At 33.6% G+C, this 20,542-nt stretch overlaps 2 protein-coding genes across 2 annotated transcripts; one reads left to right on the forward strand and one right to left on the reverse strand.

Moving 5' to 3' along the window:
• Positions 1-1,275: 1,275 nt before the first annotated feature.
• Positions 1,276-8,632, reverse strand: LOC105168542 (putative cyclic nucleotide-gated ion channel 20, chloroplastic). The gene is made up of 13 exons (XM_011088672.3): positions 8,157-8,632; positions 6,957-7,476; positions 5,999-6,190; positions 5,320-5,418; positions 4,711-4,848; positions 4,111-4,359; positions 3,648-3,908; positions 3,151-3,296; positions 2,948-3,025; positions 2,682-2,811; positions 2,256-2,502; positions 1,726-1,888; positions 1,276-1,639 (listed from the first exon to the last, which is right to left on the reverse strand). The coding sequence occupies exons 2-13, from the start codon at positions 7,461-7,463 to the stop codon at positions 1,528-1,530; spliced, it is 2,322 nt and encodes a 773-aa protein (XP_011086974.1). The 5' UTR covers positions 7,464-7,476; positions 8,157-8,632; the 3' UTR covers positions 1,276-1,527.
• Positions 8,633-9,449: 817 nt separating this feature from the next.
• On the forward strand, positions 9,450-13,421 carry LOC105168543 (glutamate decarboxylase). The gene is made up of 6 exons (XM_011088673.3): positions 9,450-9,704; positions 9,779-9,983; positions 10,529-10,729; positions 11,362-11,830; positions 12,212-12,264; positions 12,778-13,421. The coding sequence occupies exons 1-6, from the start codon at positions 9,619-9,621 to the stop codon at positions 13,264-13,266; spliced, it is 1,503 nt and encodes a 500-aa protein (XP_011086975.1). The 5' UTR covers positions 9,450-9,618; the 3' UTR covers positions 13,267-13,421.
• The last annotated feature ends 7,121 nt before the right edge of the window (positions 13,422-20,542 follow it).

The raw sequence follows: 20,542 nt of genomic DNA on the forward strand, positions 1-20,542 counted from the left end.
TTTCAAAATATTGTATAAAATATTTTATTTCAATATATATTATAAAATATTTGAAAGCTTATAAAATCCAAAAATAAGACATTAAAAGCTTGTAAGTTCCTTCAGCAAAAAATAAGAAAATCTGAACTTATTTTAAAAATCTTAATTAAGTGTTGAATTTTGATTGTATTAATTACAAAATTGAAATTGCTAACATCTTATAAGTTTTATGAATTTTATTTTATCCGAACACTTCAATAATTTATTTTTTTTAAATAAGATCTAATGTTTTTACAAGATATATGAACTTATCAGATATTATCATAAATAAGTTTATATGAACTTATTATTTATTATCATAATTTACAAGCTAAATTATAGAGACCTTTTCTATGGTTTTATTAATTACATATACCTCATCATTGCCTGAAAAATTACAAATGCTCCCCCCATTTAACGTTGTCCATCTAACAACGAGAATATTCCGTTAGCTTCCATTAGGTTTTCATCTAATATTTTATGGTAAATTGATCAAATTGCTCTTTTAAATTATGAATTATAATTTTATATATTCTTTAAAAAATAGACTAATATACCTATAGATTATTTACTTTACTCATTCTTGGAACTTTTTATATTTTCAAAAGAATAAATTAATTAAGCAAGGATAAAATAGTAATTTCTACATTATCATCTAGAAATTATATGATTATTTTTTATTTTAAAAGATTATTTTTTATTTTCAAATAATGAATAAATATTCATAATTATGCTAAATTTCAAAAAATATATATATGTAATTTACCCTAATTCATATTCCATTTGCTCCTTCGGCATTGCAGGCTGAGCCCATATGATAAAGTCTGGGCCAAGTAATTTATTACTACTGGACTTTTGGTGCTCATATTTGGGCGCCCTCCAATCCTTATTGGGCTACGAAAGTAACAGACATTGCCTTCCACGTGTAAACCTTATTTATATATACTACTGTTATAGATAAAATCTGAATCAACTCAACTGTCCTTATTTGTACTTATTTAATTTACAGAGAATAGCCCTTTATTTAATTAATTACGTCAATATTTTCTATTTATATACATTGATTTAGAATTAATTAATTTTAACAGTTTCAATCAATTGTTTATTTTATTTTTTTAATTATATTAATATAATAATAATTTAAATTATGCACGCAAATCGAGTGCGATGTTATGTAAGGGGATGATTGTAAAATTAAGAGGAAATATGAACTCAATTACCAATACAGCCCTGCCAAGAAAAGTTTCATGCAACAGCTTATGCAAAGCCAAAAGGTAGCTTTTCTTCTTCTTGATCTCCCACTTTAACTTTGCTCTATGAATTTCATGTACATTAATATGGTAAAAAGTGTTAAGAAACAGCCACAACGTCGTGCAAATATATATATATCTGCTGATCGAATATATACGAGGGCTATTGCAGTGAGGCTGAGACTTCCAGAAGTATGTACTGTTACAAAAAAATTGCACATATACGTACTAAAGTCGACATTTTCCGGCTTCAAGACGACTAGTTATGTGGTGGGCTTGAGGAATCGGCACGCCCCATTCGCTTCTTCCTGTATCTCCATGCAACTTGAATTCGTCTAGCTGCAATTCCTCGCCAGTAAGGCGATTCATACCTGCAACCGAGATTGTAGTTGAAAGGATGTGTACCGTTTACGTGTAAGTGTGCAGTTTGTGCATGGATCTCAGAGATGGCAATTACCTTATGGCGCCTTGAACGCGCGGACTTCTCAAGAATCTTGCAAAAAGACTTGTCACTTCTTCAAGATCCACAGCTCGCAGAACAAAGGCCTCGACGTTTGTTACACATCTAACCAGTCTGTTGCTCAGCAATCTGTGTCCCGGAATCCTGATTCTTTTTCCATCTGGAAAATAGGAGTAGCAATGCTTATTTTTCATGTAATAAGAGACTGGTGGAATTATATGATGATATGGTAAACAGTAGAATGAAGTACTAGATTAGTAGATTAGACATGAAACTAGCGTTTCAGTAGATTTTTCTTACATGGACGTGTGACTTAATTCTTACGTTCTGGTTGTACACGGCAAAACCCCATTTCACCTTATGAACCTTGTCATAAGGATAAGAGGCTTCCTTTTTTATCCGCACAGACAATCATGTTTTCATTAAACTTTTATTGAACGATCGAAACGAAGTTGGTATTACATTATTAGAGGTCACAAGTAAAGCAAACGTGGAAAACAGTAAAAGAGTGTCATCCGCAGATGTACCTTTATTTATGGAAGAATGTTCAAGGCACCAGGTGAGGAGTTCTTCTCCACAAGCATCCCCTTCGGACAAGGGAACAACAATCATATCTTCCCCAATGCTTTCCATCTTTCCTCGAATTATAAATACCATCTTATCAACAAGACCGCCACGGAATAAGATTTTACTGCCTTTGATGTATGTTTTTGTTCGCAGCCTCTCGCATATAGCATCCATGATAGGTTCATCCAACAGCTGAAAAATTCGGACCTGTATTTCGAGAACAAACAAAATTCATCAGAGCAAATATCAAAGATACTGTCTGAAAGATAGCAAAGATTTGTGTAGTTTGTTATTGCCTTTCTTCCGTTTAATGTGGTCCGAAAGACATGCTGATCCTCTGTACAAAAACTTTAATTTATAGTACTAACTGTCTAGATATAACTTACTTTCTTGACGAATTTAAAGAGATGACGCCTTATATCTCGTTGAAGGTCTTCTGGTAAATTCTCCATTAACATTTCCTCGTTTACTCCTCTAGTGGCCGCCCAATTAAAGCGTTCTGAGTCTCGAACTTGCCTGCATGTAAAAGGCACCATACACGCACAACAAGACGATGGCAGACTCTTAGATTTAATGGACAAAAACAGCAACAAAGAGTACTACATAGTAACAATCCTTAATTTCAACAGAAATAGAAATGATCTTATGGGACCTTCTTAGTTGTTCAGGCAAGCGACGATGGCTCATCCACTGCTCAACATCACGGCGTCTCAAAGACATTTCTAGCCTCCTGAGAAAGAATATCAAGCTTTCTATTGGTTGAAACTAGAAAAACTGTCAAGTCCAGCAAACGTGATGTGAATGAATGAACTACAAAGAGATGTCAAATGTACAGATTGAGGAGTAAAGTTGTACCTGCGTCCGAGAGCCTGGAGAAAATTCTGCATATTTCCGATGAGCAGAGCAAAAAGCAGTAGACCAATACCTATGATGGCCATCGTGAAAAGAACTTCATACACAAAATAGCTTGGAACTTGATTCCCAGCCAGAGTACTAATTTGCTTAGAGAACAACCACAAGATAGATTTGTGTCAGACGGAATAAAAAGAAAAGTTCGACATATTAACTAATGATGTTTACAGGCAAACTTAGATGGTTCAAAAATCTGTTTTCAAGTTCAATGACAGAACTGGAATCATGCTACAATCCAGAATCCTTAAACTAGACAGCCATTGTATCTTGCACTAATGTCTGTTACAAAGGAATAATTTTCTTGACAGTTTCTTTAAAATTTTGACATCGGCAGCTTCAGACTAGGTTTCAGCCTTTTGTTCTTCTCTAAAAATACAATAAAGACCTCCAATTGGATAAAAAAAATATTATAGAAATTTAGTGCTATAACGTAAAAGTACCTGGAATCCCCAAAAGAATGAGTACACGTATTTCGTCACTAAACTTCTGCGAGTGGTCAGATTGACAGCAGTTTCATAAATTCCAAAATCGAAACCATCTTTCTTGAAACAAGCTGTTGCATTCTCATTGCTCTTCCAGAGCTTCCATGCTGGATATTTCTCAAACTCCCCATAATAGTTTCCATGCCCACAGTCAATGAATTCCATACACATTGTAATGTTGCTGTTGCGACAGGCATCTCGAAAGCAATGATTGACTCTCTAGACACAAGTAAATTAACTAATATATTACCATTCAATTTCATTAAAACAAACCCACGAACGAATGACACCAAGATGTTGCTCTTTTTCTTTTTTGTTCTTGACATATTGCTCTTGACATATTAAAACATAAGACCAACAAGATAAGGAAGCCTCAAGGTGTCAGGGAACCAAACAAATAGTGTTTAAGAAAAAGACCAACCTGCAGGCCAAAGAGATACCAGCATGAGCCCACCACATGGCCAGCCAAAACAAAGGTGAAGAGATTTACAAAAAAATTTGACCATGACGACTCGAAAATGAAGCCAGTTGGAGAAAAACCAGCAACCAAAGGTAAGAATCTGCACAGCCTAGGAATATACTGAATAAGAATGGCTGCCTGTAGAAGATTTTTTGCATAATTGGCACCAGATGCTCCCATGGAATCTGGTAAGATCATTAATATGATAATCTACAAAGAAAGCAAATAACATAGTTTGAGTAACTTTCATGATAGGGAAGTACAGTTTGATGACTTAATAAACTCATGCAATAAAGACAAAGAGTTTAACACCAAATCGTTATCTGTTGAGACAAAGCAATGAACAGCAGTAACCCTATTAACATTGAGTATAATAAGGCAGGTTAGGTGGACAAGAAGGGTATTCATGAGATGAATACTTGGTCTTGATATGCATGTGAACAAATGGTATCTGATTTTTGTTGAGCTGATAACGTGCCCAGGGATAGAAACCATGGAAAAAGAGTCCCATGCAGAGGTTACATCATGCGGCAGAAGGGTAACAACAGGATAGATAGTTACCTGTGGCAGGGGCAGTACAATAAAGAAATCAAGGATAAAATATCCAAAAAAATAATGCCGAGCAATCTCTTTAGGGTCATCAACTAAATCTCCAGCTCCCGTAACTGTAGATTCAGGAGCAACATAAGCCAGCCTGAACTGCAAAAATGGCGATGTATCTTCACTTGTCAAAGACGTGCAGAGTACAGAAAGAAGCATCAGAAATTATTTTGTAATGCTTCATGTGCTTTTGTCAAACTGAAAAAGATTTGTGTTCGTGTTCTTAAATTTAACATTTAAGGTACAGAACTACACCAAAAAGTTTGTTAACCAATAATTGTAAATGTTCTATATATATATGTGATGTTCTGGTCATTGTAAAGAAAAGTTGAGCTTGTAAATGGGCAAATAGACAAGTATCATCATATAGTATTTGTGTCCTTTCACATGGTGTTACTGTGTGCTCCACAACAAAAGAACAGAGTAAAGAATTTTTGTTTCGACCTTAACGTAGTATGAAAAGGAATGAGCCCAACCCATATAAGCTGGAGTAACAGCTTAGAGAGACAAAAAAAAAAAAGAAAAGAAATAATAAGAGAATTCAGCACAATACCAAGTGAGCACATGTACCTGAAGGAGAATATGGAATACGTAAATGAAGTCTGTCATGCTCCGCAAAACGACAAGTGTTGTTGTCAAGGGCCAATTTAATACTATGCACTTGTTATCCTGGAAAGAATAATGATATATACTTGAGATGAGAAATCAACTTTTTTAGTTATATAGGAAGGTTTAGGCAGCAACTTCATGGATGATGGCTAACAAACATTAATAACACCTCACCAGTTATGAAGAAATAAAGGTAACTAAAGAAGGAAAGTTGCATATATCATATCCAAAGCAAGTTATGTATATAAGCATCATAGTGTATTTCAGAGTTCAAAGTGCAGGAGTTCTGTAAATATCTTCCTAAAATTCCTAGTTTATTGAACTAAGCCTCATTGGGCTATCTGATTGGTTATTAGTCTTGATATTGGGTCCCTTTTATTCTCAATTATGTAAATGCTTGGCCATTTCAGAATTTATTGAACTAGACCTCATTTGTGTGTCCTGATGTTACTTTATTCATATAACATCTCTTTTATTCTCAACTAGGTATTAACGAAAAGACATTTGATGACAATTTGTGATATGATTTTCTCAACTATTCCATTCTTAAGCAAACACAACCATATGAGGAATAAGTATAATTATGAGAAGACAAGAATGGAAGAAGAAAAACAAAGCACAACTAAGATAAGAAGCTTACCTGCTGCACATTTAGCAGAAAGAAGAACAAAGGGTCTATAATTACGGCAAAAATGCAAGAAATCACGAAGAACTTGTTCCATTTTTGAACAACTTTTGCGTGAGGGTTCATAACTCCAGGGATATAAGGAAGCATAAAAGAAAACATTCTCTTTGCCCAACCTTTTGCATCTCCGTAAAGCATATTATGAAACTGCATAAAGGGTGCAGGAAAGAAAAAGTAGTATGAGTGCATCCACTGAATTTGCATGTACAAACAGTATCTCAGCAGCTGAAAATATTAGGAACGTCTAGGCAGCAAGAAATGCCTGATGGAATTGGCTTAGAAATGACAAATTATGACAGTGAAAGGAAAACTAGTTAATGAGATTTATTAAATTATTTTGCTCTTGGAAAAACTTGCCTTCAGAACTTATAAACCTCATAATTTAGAATAGTAGAAACTGTTCTGAAAACCATTTATGCATTGAGAAAAGGAAAAAAAAAGAAAAAAGAAAGAATGGAGAAATACAATTTGCTGGTTATCCATCCCAAACAACAAAACAGAAAATCTTATTACCAAGCATGTCGGGATATTGGAAATTGCATTAAATGTCAAATGTGTGGTCAGCAAGCATGACCGAGCATGCACTTTGAACGTCTCTTGTTATTATATCATCCATCTCACAGTTATATTCATCTTGAGCAAAATCTACTCATGTCCTTCATGTCATGGATGTTTGTGGGAACCGCTACAATATAGTAGTAGAAAAAACATGGCAAAGCGATAAACCACTAAAAGAGGAGGGTTAAAATGATAAACTTGAAGATGGCTTAATTCCTAGTAGTTGATACAGCATAAATATAAAGCCACAGATGTAATAAACAGTGACAAGCCCATCCTGGAAAACCAAACAAATAATTTTTAACATTGTGATGCTTATGAAACTTGTGGAGAATAGTTGGCACAAGTACAATACCTTCGCATCAAATATCTCAGATGTTCTTGCATGTTTCTGGCGTCCCTTAACATCGTAATATGTTGGGCAAGTCGTGCAGTATGGATCATTGCACATTCCCAGTTGCCCAGACTTCAAAAGATGTTCATTTTTGCCCGCATAGTCGCTCAATGGCCAATCATTATTTTCTGCCCGATCAATTGAAGGATATCTTTCTATTTTGGGCTCAGGAGTTTTTTTCTGTAAAGCATCTTCAGGACGCTGAAAGATGAACTCATGGTTGTGTTTAACATATAAAGGACCACTCATCTGTACAAAGGTAGTTGAACGCCTTTCATTTCTCAATGGACCAGTGAAACCCACGAGGTTGTGCTCAGTTCCAGAGGAATCCAGAGAGGTCATAGGGATAGACATTGATGCACTCCTAGTCCTCGTCGAAAAACTCCTGCTTGTGGAGTCATTAGGATCATCTGCTTGGAAGTATGTGGCTGATAGCATAGGTATCTCATCTCTTTCAGAAGCATCCATTCCCCAGATGCACCTGCAAGCAAGATACATAATTCCAACAAAAATCTTTAGCTGTTCATAAACTTAAACTAGAATCCCCGGAAGTTCGACCGTTAAGTAACTTTCCACATTTAACTTCATGCAAATACTAGTTTGGACCAAAATATAGATAATTCATTTATTTGCCAGAAACAAGATTGTTATGCGTTTGCCCTCAATATACTCTTTGAATCTTTAGCACTCCCTTTATCTCTGCATCACTTACTATTCCCTTTCCACAACTCACTTTTGGGAAATTTCCATGGTAAGTTTTTAAAAACTCATGAGAAAGAGCATAACCTCTAGGAGTTTCCACACTTTGCGACCAATAAATTTTCAATCTTTTGCACTTCTTCGATGTCTCAACATCCAATATTTCACCTTTTACTCATAAAGCCTAGTGAAATCATGTGTTCTTAGAAACTGAACAAAAGCAGCATTCAAGTCACGGTAACATGTAGCATCAGCACACATACGTTGGAAGGAATACATAGATCACACAGTATTTACAGGCATGAAAGTTAATTAACCACACAAGTTAAAAAAAAAGAAACTCCAAGGATTATCATGCAAGAAAAAAAAAACCGCCTCCAATTCCCACGAAAAACCAGCCCTTTTTCTTAGTGATCACCAAAATAAAAACATATGTAAACGAAAAAGAAAAAGAGAACAAACCTTAGGTAGCAAGTTGAGGAGAGAAAGAAAATCCGATCACCTCAGCCAAGCATTCAAGAAACCAGTCTTTGTATACTCTCAGCAAAATGAAGATAGTGATATAGCCAATAAATGAAATGAAGAAATATTGCGAATCTGTAGCAGGGAGAAAAGCTCAAGACTTGAGTATAGTTGAATTCCAGTACTCCAGAACTTAGTTCTGAGTAAGGAAAGGTTGGTGTGTGTGAAATGAGTTGCTTGTTAATAATTAACACGAGGAAGACCCGTAAAGGGCTGACCCGCAAACAGACTTAGACCAGCAAAATACGAAAAAGACTTTCCAACCAAGTTGCCAACTCGGAAGGGAGGCTGAAGGAGAAAAAAAAAGGAACAGAGAATCACACAAACAGGTGGTTTGGGGGCGTGGGTGTGTGTTTTCTTGTGCGACGGAGCCAGTTCTTGTTGTTGCTGTTACTATGGAATGAGCCGATTATGGCCTGTATCTTTAGGATTGGTGGGTTGGACTCTCTTGAATTTTCACTTTTCAGAAAGCCAGCCTTTTTACAAAGTTAACTTTTGACGGGGTCTACAAAGTTTGTCGTGTTGTCCGTTGACTTCCCCCAATCCAAAGTCTTGGTCGTTTCTTGTTTTTCCTTTTTTTCTTTTTTACCCCCAAATTTTTGCTGTTTGTCAGTTGGAATTCAGGCCAGGATTTTGCTTTTCTTTAGTAGGTTCTGCTGTTTATTATCCTCAAAGATTATCCTTCAAAAAATGAAACCTCAACTCCACTAGCTTTCACATAATCTTATGTCAAGGTATTTAGTGCATAAACTATATAAAACTACAGTATACGATTAATTTGAGATAATCACTCTCATATTCTCTTTTTTCTGTTGAATACAAGACTAAAAAGATTTGAATTTTAATACATACGAATGTAGAACAGTCTTTGTATTAGTAACAACAAGAAAATCGGCACAAAACAGAGAATGGATAAGAGATTCAGATTTTTTAGATTGACAAAGATCATTCTTTTCTGGTGAACCAGGAAAGAATAATTGGGCTCAACTTATTTACCAAGAACTCCGATAATTGGTACTCCAAGATCCAGGATAGTTGAGAAGACCCATTACAAATTCTGTTGGGCTGTGATATTGGTGGACCCTCCATGGAAAAGAGCAGAAATATGGGCCGATGGATATGGATAAATAGCCACGAAAACTTCTGTTGTAATTATGAAGAAGGTGATAGCAGGGTGGGGGACAGATTATGTCGGCACGTATACAAAACTGATACATGTCGGCACATAAAGCACTCTTAGTGCTGTCAACTCCCAACAACTCTCAAATCCACTCTCTCTCTCTCTGTCTGTCTCTCAATACATATATATGTAGGTAGAGCTCTTTATCCTGTTTTTTTAAGTAATCTCATTATCATATTCCTCTCTCTGATTCTTGGCTGAGTAGTAGCGTAAGAAGTAGAAATGGTGGTGACAACGACAACAGCAGCCTCCGACGAACACCTCCACTGCACTTTTGCTTCCAGATATGCCCGCACTTCTCTCCCCAGGTAGCTACCCTCCCACCCCCATCCCCACCTCACGATGCACGTTTCTGATTAATCTGATTCATGGGGTGCCGTAGGTTCAAGATTCCAGATGGGTCGATGCCGAAGGAGGCGGCGTATCAGATAGTGAACGATGAACTGATGCTGGATGGAAACCCCCGACTCAACTTGGCTTCCTTCGTTACAACGTGGATGGAGCCCGAGTGCGATAAACTGATTATGGAGTCTATCAACAAGAATTATGTCGACATGGATGAGTACCCTGTTACCACCGAACTTCAGGCAGGCCCTCCTTTATTTGCTATTCGGAACTAATGTTACTTGCTGATCTTATGCCTGCTTTAGCTGATCATGAGATGTCTTTATAGTTTTTAGATAAATTGTACAAATTGTTCACTATATTAACTGACTGCTCGATATCAACTGAATATACAACCTTTGATTGTGGTAGTATGCTCTGTTTTCGCTCCATGATATAAAACTGGCTTTGATTCATGGAGTTCTGGATAAGAGTTGAAAAAATAGATCTTTTTGAGTTTTTATACCGTTGCCATTGATAGCGGTGGTCGAAAGTTAGTGTTATACGTTATTGGTTTCGAAGGTAGTTTTGGAGGAAAAGTTTTAGTTCAGGGAATATGTGTATTTGAGATTGTCTTTTTATAGGTGAAATATTGTCGGGACTGAGAGCATAGGATATGTTTATTTTGTTCAAAATTTACATTTGATGTCTTATAATGGGATCATTGAGTTTGCTTTTGGATCTTGTTGATCGTCATGATGAAACTGTTCCTGCCTTTCAGTTAATAATTTGATTGTTAGTGCTGCAGAATCGGTGCGTCAATATGATAGCCCATCTTTTCCATGCCCCTGTTGGTGATGAGGAAACGGCCATTGGTGTGGGTACAGTGGGATCATCAGAAGCTATAATGCTTGCAGGTCTTGCTTTTAAAAGGAAGTGGCAAGCAAAGAGGAAGGCAGAGGGCAAACCGTATGATAAGCCTAACATTGTCACAGGGGCTAATGTGCAGGTCTGTCAATCAGTTTGTTTCTGTCGTTCTGCCATTAGCCAGCTCTATCAAATCTCATTTTACCTCGAGTTTGTGTACAACGTAATGATTGCAATCAAGTCTTCTGTAAAATTGAAAAGAAAGTTGTTACCTTTTTGCTGCTTGGCCCAAAACTCCTTTAGTACTAGAGCAGAATGCATATCTCTATAGCAGGCAATTTCAGCTTAATCTTCAATAGCATTGCCATCTTATGGGTATTCTTTTAAAATTCTTCAAATGTTGGATCCTGTGTCGTATTTTGCAGAACGAGAGAAGTCCTGTTGGTAAGAAGTGACCACAAGTTTTCACTGTGGTGATCCTACATTTTCTCCTCTTGGAACCTCTGATAATCCCATACTAATCAGTTGCTGGTGGGAGTTTATTAGAAAGCTCATATTTTCTTTGTCAACCTTAAAGTTTATTTATATTCCAAAATAGCTGTTAACTTCAATGGCCTATCTTTGGAGACAACTCCTCATTTTCTTTAAGAAAGCTGGAATGGTTCTAGATCATAATCTAGATTGACTTCAACAAATGATGCCCATCCCATTGACGATCCAGATATGGTAAAGCAATATTGCGACTAAAAGCTTGGTTCAACTCCTATTGCTTAGGTTTGCTGGGAAAAATTCGCTCGGTACTTTGAGGTAGAACTGAAAGAGGTGAAACTGAGGGAAGGATACTATGTCATGGACCCAGCTCAAGCAGTGGAAATGGTGGATGAGAACACCATTTGCGTCGCAGCTATTCTAGGTTCAACATTGACAGGAGAATTTGAGGATGTGAAACTCCTCAATGAACTCCTGACAAAAAAGAATAAGGAAACTGGATGGGACACTCCAATCCATGTTGATGCTGCCAGTGGAGGGTTTATTGCCCCATTTCTTTACCCAGAGCTTGAATGGGATTTCCGTTTGCCACTTGTAAAGAGTATCAATGTCAGTGGCCACAAGTATGGCCTTGTTTATGCAGGTGTTGGGTGGGTTGTATGGAGGAGTAAGGATGATCTGCCAGAGGAGCTTGTATTCCACATCAATTACCTCGGATCCGACCAGCCTACATTTACCTTAAACTTCTCCAAAGGTAATTTTTTTCACTTTCCATTAGTATGAGGGTTATTCAGTTCTTTTGGTGGGACAAATAGAACAACTATTATTCACCAACAGAACTCAACTAGCTGTCACCTCTGACATTTTTGGTACATTTCCTCGGAACTGGCGTAAGCAGGTCGGGAAATGGTAACTCTACTGAAATAAACAGTACCGAGTTCAACGTAATAGCTTGAAGTGAATTCCAGTTAATTTAGAGATTAATGTTTCTCCACCTTTCGCACATACATGCAGTAACATCCGCTATCTCCAACTTTACTGTTTTTAGTTTTATGCCTAGACAAAATAACCATTCTTCGATTTAGAAACTCCTTACAATGGGTTCTTGGTTTTAACTTATCTCTTCAAATTTCAGGATCTTGCCAGATCATTGCTCAGTACTATCAGTTCATAAGACTTGGCTTTGAGGTAACTATTCAAATTGCATTATGCAGTCACAAATATGAACTGTTAAATGGGATAAGAACTGCCACATTGTTTCCTGCATTATGATTAGATAAGTGGCACTTGAAATTAAAATCTGTGTGATTTATTACCTATAGTGTGTTCATTCAGATACCAATTTATGAACTTCTGAAATGCCAGCATCATGTTCATATCCGGATATCTGCTTTGTGAAAATGTAATTGATATTGGGACTTGGAAGTAGTAAAGAATAAACAATTTACCCGGAGCGTTAATTTGGAAAACATCCTTATAAATACTTGTCACACTGAGGTATCTTTTGAATGTGGAAACACACTTCAGATTCTTGCACCTTGTGGTGAACATTTGTTGTTTTCATTGTCCGATGTGCGTGGCCAGTTGCCATCAGCTCTTGCTTTTGCTCACAGTAGTGCATCAAAATGTTTTATACTTCAGTTCCTTTTTTAAATTATATAATTTGTAAATCTCTATCTGCACTGTTTTTGGGTCTCCAAGGGTTACAAAAACATCATGGAGAACTGCATGGAAAATGCAAGGTTGCTCAAAGAAGGAATCACTAAGACGGGCCGGTTCGAGATCCTCTCCAAAGATGTAGGTGTGCCGTTAGTGGCATTTTCTCTCAAGGACGACAGCAAGTACACGGTTTTCCAAATATCTGAGTCTCTCAGAAGGTTTGGATGGATAGTTCCTGCATACACCATGCCTCCAAACGCCGAGCACATTGCCGTTCTGCGAGTCGTGATTCGAGAAGACTTCAGCCACAGCCTGGCGGAGAGGCTTGTATCCGACATCGAAAAAGTTGTCAGGGAGTTGGATGAGCTGCCGCCTCGCTCTTCAGTTAAAACTGCCCATGTTACTGTTGATGATCTGCACAGAGGAAAGGCTGAGCGGCCGCACTTGAAAAAGACTATTTCTGAGACTGAAAGAGATATCTGCAGCTACTGGAGGAGGATATCGGACAAGAAGACAAGCGGCGTCTGCTAAATTCTGGAAAGCATTTGCGTATGCTCTCTATGTCGTTTCATGACTATATATATCAGAAACTTCTACTATCTTGTGCATAAACTTGTCCTGTTTTATCCTATTAAATGGTTACTACCACTATAATATGGAAGTATCGCTTGCTTTTGCATTTCAAATCTTCTTTAACACAAGATATAGCATTCCTGTCAGAATTTGTGGCTTTTAAGGCACTACTGTTGAGAATTAGGATAATACCCTGTCATATATCCATCGGAATGTAGGGTGCACAGTTCCTCTTCATCCTTGCCAATCTGAGAACATCGAAGAGTACTCACTGTTCTTCAACGCAAGAGTTGTGATACTGTTAGAATGTTGTTGCCGACACCTAGATATTACCATGAACAGGGCCATCTAAATATGTACACGTTTCAGACAGCGATATGTCTTGAATTTCCTTGTTGCTTTTACATCATTCCGTAAGTGGTGGTTGTGGCATTTCATACTCTGTTAAGCATCATCATTTGATTCTTGACTATGATCAAACTGAGATCAAAATTCGTCGGGCACTGGACTATGTGGTAAGAACGTGGCGAATCCATCTTTTCGATTGGAAAGAGCGACGTCTCGTTTCCTGGTAGTGGGCTTTTTTGAGGAGAGTTGAAGATTCCTATGCAATGTTTATGACGATGAATTCACACGTAGAAGATAATACTTTTGTAATATTGTACATACTTATATTTTAAAATTATAATATAATTTGATTATATGTTTTTAATTTGCAAAATAACATAGATTATGAATATGCTATTAAATATAAAATTATGATAGAAAATCTAGTTTAGAAAGATTGGTAAATTTGTGTGAATGTGAGACAAATGTAGCAATGATGATGGAGTTGTAAGGTTGTAGTGATATTCAACACTTGAGCCCAAAGGTAATCATTATCTTGTCCCCATCCGTCCGAAAGATTTTGCTTACCAAAGATACGTTGTGCATCACTGTCACACACATATACATATATATATAGACACTTTCTAAAAAATATAAAAAAAAATCAAAAATTTTTTAATTTTATTTGCATTCCTTCTGAAAATTATCATGTACCCTTTCATTAGACTTTGAAAGAAAATATTGACGTCAATAAAAAAACTAAATTTTTAAATTTTACTCCTCATTTAATATTTTGTATATGCAATTTTATTCATTTTTTGTCTTGTCCCTTTCAGTTTCCTAATAAAAATGTTTCATCAGCAAACTCATGGTACTAGATATGGTCTAATCTGTACTTTATTACCTAAAGGCTTAAGGAATTTAGCGCATGTTATGTAAAGTTAATAAACTATACAATTCAAGACTTTGAAAAATGCAACAGCCCAAGATTCAAACCTTTGGACAATCTAATTATCTAGACATGAACAATCTGACAGTCTGAGCAATGTTGAAGTGTGGTATGAATGCAAGAAAACAATTGTTGAGAAAATGCAGGAAAATCTAAAACAAACAATAAAATTATGATTTGGACCGTGTTTGATCAGGTTTGAATCGATTATATGATAAGTGTTATACTAATTATATGATAAATGTGATACACTTATTTATAATTGATTTGATTCAACTAAATCTGATTTAGGTAAGAATTTTTCAACAAAAAAATGAAAGAGAACATTAATTCTACCTCCGCTCTAATACGGAAGTGTACACACATAGAGCGGAAGTGATGATTCGTTATATGACATGACACGTCTTGATGAGATTTGAGCATACGATGGAACAAAAGTAATAAAGAGTTGAGGAAATAATTGAAAAACTCGTTTTCAATTAATCTCAAACAACTTAATATTGATAAGAGTAGTTTTATTTTTTGAACGAATTCCTACAATAAAATTTGTAAGAAAGAGTTCTAATCCAGGCTAATAGGCCTTATCATGAGTTAAATTCTGAACTAATTAACTCGAAAGATTCTGAAAATTGACTCAGAAATACCCAACAATGACATGATAAAATGTTGGGTCTAAATTAACAAGAACTAGAATAATATGATAATCGAATAAAGTTCGCTAAAAAATGAAAAATTCCAAGAAATGTCTTAATACTAGCCGAACTGTTGACATTTCACGACGAACAATAACCCTTCATTAATTATAGTAGTGGTGAAAGATTATATTTTCCTCGAAAAGACCACCATAACTTGCAAAGATAAATCATTTCGTAACTTCTCACTTATCAAAAGTTACAGGCATTTGAAGTTCCACCAAAAACGTAGTTTGGATTCTGTCGACTCGAATGCTCCCAACATACATCCACCTCTTGTTCCACGTCGACATATTATAAAAGAATCTTGAAAGTGTAGAAAATTATAATGACATCTCTTTGATCTTGTTTTGCATTACAAATTTTCTCCATATTCTGCGGGTAAAAACTGTAATGTAAGAAATAATACAAGGGGCGGCATGCAATTTCTTAACAAACTGAATTTATTTATAGTGTTATTGCAGCTGAGAAGTGAGATGGCTTCTTGACTCAGAAATCATTTGATCCCATATGAGGGCTAATATGTCATTCAGGTAAAGATGAAGAGGTAATGTTGTTCTTGTGATAGAAGGATATTAATGTTGATATAGGGCTAGTTTAAATTCAAGGGGCAATTTACGAAGATACCCTTTATAAGCATTTCAAAACACTCATCTCGAGTGTCATTAATGTTAGGATTAAATACACTTTACATCCCTAAACTATGCATAAAGTGCATTTACACCCTGAAACATAAAATGTAACAAAATGGCCCCTCATGATATACACTAATTTTTTTATGACGAAAATGCCCTTATTATTTACACCCCTAAAATATCTCTATTATAATCATTCTCCTAAACATAATATGAATTGTTATAAAATTTTTATCTAATAAATAAACACTACCCAAAATTTATAATTTCTATACTGAGTATAGAATCTGTGTGAACTCCATAAATTTATCATTCTTATACTTTTTAGACAACTAGTAAAAAAATTACATAATTTTTGCCTGTGCTGTTATATATATTGAATTTTTTTAAAAAATAAATTATCAATATAAATTTAAAGTATATATTACATTGAACATATATATACTGTAAAGTTTGCAACCCTATAATATAATTAATATATAATATTCTATATTTTAAGTAATGATATGATATATTATGTGGACAACTAATTGAATAAAAATTTATAAGTTATATAACATACTTTTTCTATAATATTATATACATTATGTATTCAAACATGTTTACATGTACTTTTTAACATAATTTATTTACTTTGTAAAATATATTTGCATATATTGAGCTTATTATTTTTTGTGTTCCATAATTTATAAAAAAAATATAAATTATAAATGTTATTTTTAAAATAAAATATGAGTAAAGTTTTAAATCACTAAAAATAATTTAGGAAAAATATTTTAATAAAATATATATTAGAAAGTAGAATAAAAAAATATATAGGGGTTAGTGAAAAGGTCATTTCAATTTTATCAATGTCAAATTATTTTATTAGGGGTGTTTTTATTACCTTTCATACTTTAGAGGTATAAATGAAATAAAATGCATAATTTAAGGATGTAAAGTGTATTTAACCCTTAATGTTATCGCTAAAGCAGATAGGATCATTTTATAAGTTTATTATTTGAGAACTATATTTTTTTTAATTTTTTAAATTAATGGTAGAATGGGTGAATCACACTTTTTAAATTAGTCTCATTGTTTATGGGGTTATAAAAAAAATATTCCCATGATTTAAAAAAATATATATATATATATATTCAATCATCCGACCAATTTTCATTAAGAAATGGATCGGAAAATTCATGCGAAAGTCACGTGATCATTTTCCTCCATTCTGAAAGCATAATGACCACACATTATTTGCATGTGGTTTTTTTCGATCAATTTGCAAACAATAGTTGCCAAGAAGACTGAAAACGAGATGTTTTTTTTTGCAAGTTATCAGACTATCTTCAATAATTTCGTAAGTAATAAGATAAAAAATATACGGAATTTAAATTATAAAACAAAAAAATACAATTTCTCCAAGATTATGCTTATTACATTTATTTGAATTTATTTATATTATATTTTCAAAAGGGTTGTAAGTATAATTTAAAAACTCAAAGTGGGTGTTGGTAATTTAATTCTTTAAAGAAATATAAATATAATTATAACATAAATGTATAGTAGGTGAAGCTGGTGAACAATCCACAAAGTCTTGCAAATTCTCTCTGATCCTCAGATGCGGTATAAATTTCATTCTTATTAATCATTTATCATATCCGACAACAAATACGACTATGCAGATACAATACGATACGAATATTAAAACAAATAATATTAAAAAGATTTGGAACACGACAACTTTGGTATATATTAACATTGTAGTAAATTTTTTGTATTTCAAATGGGCTAAATCCAGGTTACCCACTGTGAAAATTGAACCAAGCACAAAATTCACATGAATTAATTACAAAATATGGAAAAAAATACCTTAATATTTTGGGAAAAAAAAAAGTACATGATCCACTTTCCATTGAATTGTTCTCCAGTCATATAATGTGCAACTATTTTCATGTCTTGATTTGTATATTATCTATTTTGTCTTAAAACTCAAAATATTCGGCTAATACAGTTTTATTTCTTCTCCACCAAAGAACGACATGTGTCAGAGTTGGAGGAAAAATAAAACTAAGTACTGTTTAAATATTCGAGAACTCATAATTAATATAAATAATGGTAAGACAGACAATATGAATCCAAAACATGAAAATTCATCGCAAATTTATTCAAATGCTTCTTTCTCAAATTGTTAATATTATTTTTAAAACTTTTTATTTTTCAATTTGGCAAAATTTTGTCCCTGTTTTAATTTTTACATGTGGTAATTTGAATTTTAAATCCTACACCAAATTAATACTTGTACAATAAATTAGTGGGCGTTGGAAAATTAAAAATGTAACGGATTATATCATGACCACTACATTGAAAAATTTTAAATTAGATCGATCGAACTTAAGTCAATTATATGACTCTTTGTGTGATTGATAAACAGTTAAAAAAAATGATTAATAGCATGATAAATATGTTATACTTGTTCTGTTATTGATTTGGTACAATCAAACTTGATTTGGTAATAATTTTCCCCACAACATTAATGTAAGATCATAATAAAGAATTGTGGAAGGGTTTATGTGTTAGAAAATTAGGAGAAGGGGATTTATGTGTTAGTTGAGGAAAATGGACAGTTAGAAATGTGAAAAGGGCGGGGTACGTACGTAGGTTGTTGTTTGCTTAGTACAAACATGATCAGCTGGTGGGTGAATTATCAATGTACGTATATGTTTGCATCTCACTCATCTTCTAAAAAGCAATATAATATATATATATTATTAATAATAAATAAATAAGTAAAAAAGAGAAGAAAGGTAGGCCAACAGTCAAAAACAAGTCTTAATTTAGGTAGTTTTTGGAAGTTGAGAACTAAGTTTAGTTTCTCTTTTTAACAGTTATGATAGTTGATAGGTGTGACAAGTCAACAATAAACCCACTATTCTTCATTTACCACCTCCACACACACATACATAAAAATAATTACACAAATTTCCTATGAAATTTAGTATAATTATACATAAACTTTTTGTATTTTAAAAAATTATATTTAATACCTTTGATGTGTGTTTTCATTCAATTAAATAGATCTATTTATTAGTAAAAATTATGGAATTTGTTGACATCAACAAAAAAATTGAATAAAAATTTAGATTTACACCCAACTGATGTATTACAAACATGTTGTAGGTTAAATATATACATATATGCCTTATACATTAATGGAATTTCTTATATATATCCCTTTTCCTTAATTATTTTCTTATTAATTATAATTAGTAGTACAATTTCTTCATTAATTCACTATTTTGAAATTAATTAATACTTAATATTTTAGAGTCACTACATAAAAAAATGCCAATAATTGGAGCTATATATATGCTATATGTGCATTACTATAAAAAAAATTAATGGTCCAATAGCTAAGAAAAATTTTGATATTAAAATTAGGATGGATCTAATTAGGATATAAAATTGTTGTTATTAATCTATATTATTTAATGTATATTTTAAAAGTAAGTGATCGATGTACAGATCCTTAACACGACTGCATGTAATTTTGCGACATATATATATAGAGATCAAAATATTATGAGTAGTTTGATATCACGTTCAGTACAAGAAATTGTGTCAATAGTTAGGAAAATAGAAAGGAGAGTAATGTGTTGGTAATTAGCAGTGAATTTAGTGAGGGGTAGAATTTTAAATTCTTGAAATTTCAAAATTAATATTATTATAGTTAGAAATGATCGAATTTTAAGGCAAAAATTATATTTTTCGTCCCATAGGATAGGGGGTCCAAAACTTTTAGTCTTCTACTTTACTGAATTTTCAAAATGATCATAAAAATTTGGTCAACTCAATACATTTAGCCATTTGATTTACAATATATATATATAATAAAATGGTCCCAAAGTTGAAAACAATCGGACTGACACATTTAGCGGGATTTGTGGAACTAAATTTGGTGAATTTTTTTTAATTTTGAAACCATTTTGAAGATTCAGTAAAGCATATAACTAAACATATCGAATTTTTTTAATTTTGAGATTATTTTGAAAATCTCATAAAAAAAAGGACCAAAAGTATTGAACCCCCACCCTATGGACTAAAAGTGTAATTTTCCCGAATTTTAGTGTTGCAAAACTTCTAGCTGACCTTAATTAGCAAATTTTTTTGAAAGGTTTCTCCCAAAATTCTGACTGCCACATATTTTCTTTAGTTTGAATGCTATAGTCAACGACGAGCTAATTATCACATAAATATTTTTTTTTTGGCTAAATTCACTGCTAAACAAAAATTAACAATGAACATCACTATTTCACAACAATTAATTTTTATTATGGCTAATGACATTATTTCTTGTGCATAGTGCTTCGATCATTTACGTTTTTCCAGCTTCCCTCGTGCAAATTACTATCATAATTAGTAGCCTAATTTTGCTTGGAAAAATCGTGTTGAGATAAATTATCAGTCCAATTTAAGGTAATTTATCACATTATCTGAGCTCCAAAATCAATTTCCAAATTTGATAAGTGTAGTAAATTAACATTATATAATAAATTTAATATTTTTTTTAATAAAAACTATAGAATATATATAGATAGATAGATAGATAATTATAAAGTGATTATATATGGACAAAACATCTCCGTATA

Source organism: Sesamum indicum, linkage group LG8 (assembly GCF_026168435.1).
Source record: "Sesamum indicum cultivar Baizhima isolate 11 linkage group LG8, ASM2616843v1, whole genome shotgun sequence".
Classification (NCBI taxonomy): domain Eukaryota; kingdom Viridiplantae; phylum Streptophyta; class Magnoliopsida; order Lamiales; family Pedaliaceae; genus Sesamum; species Sesamum indicum.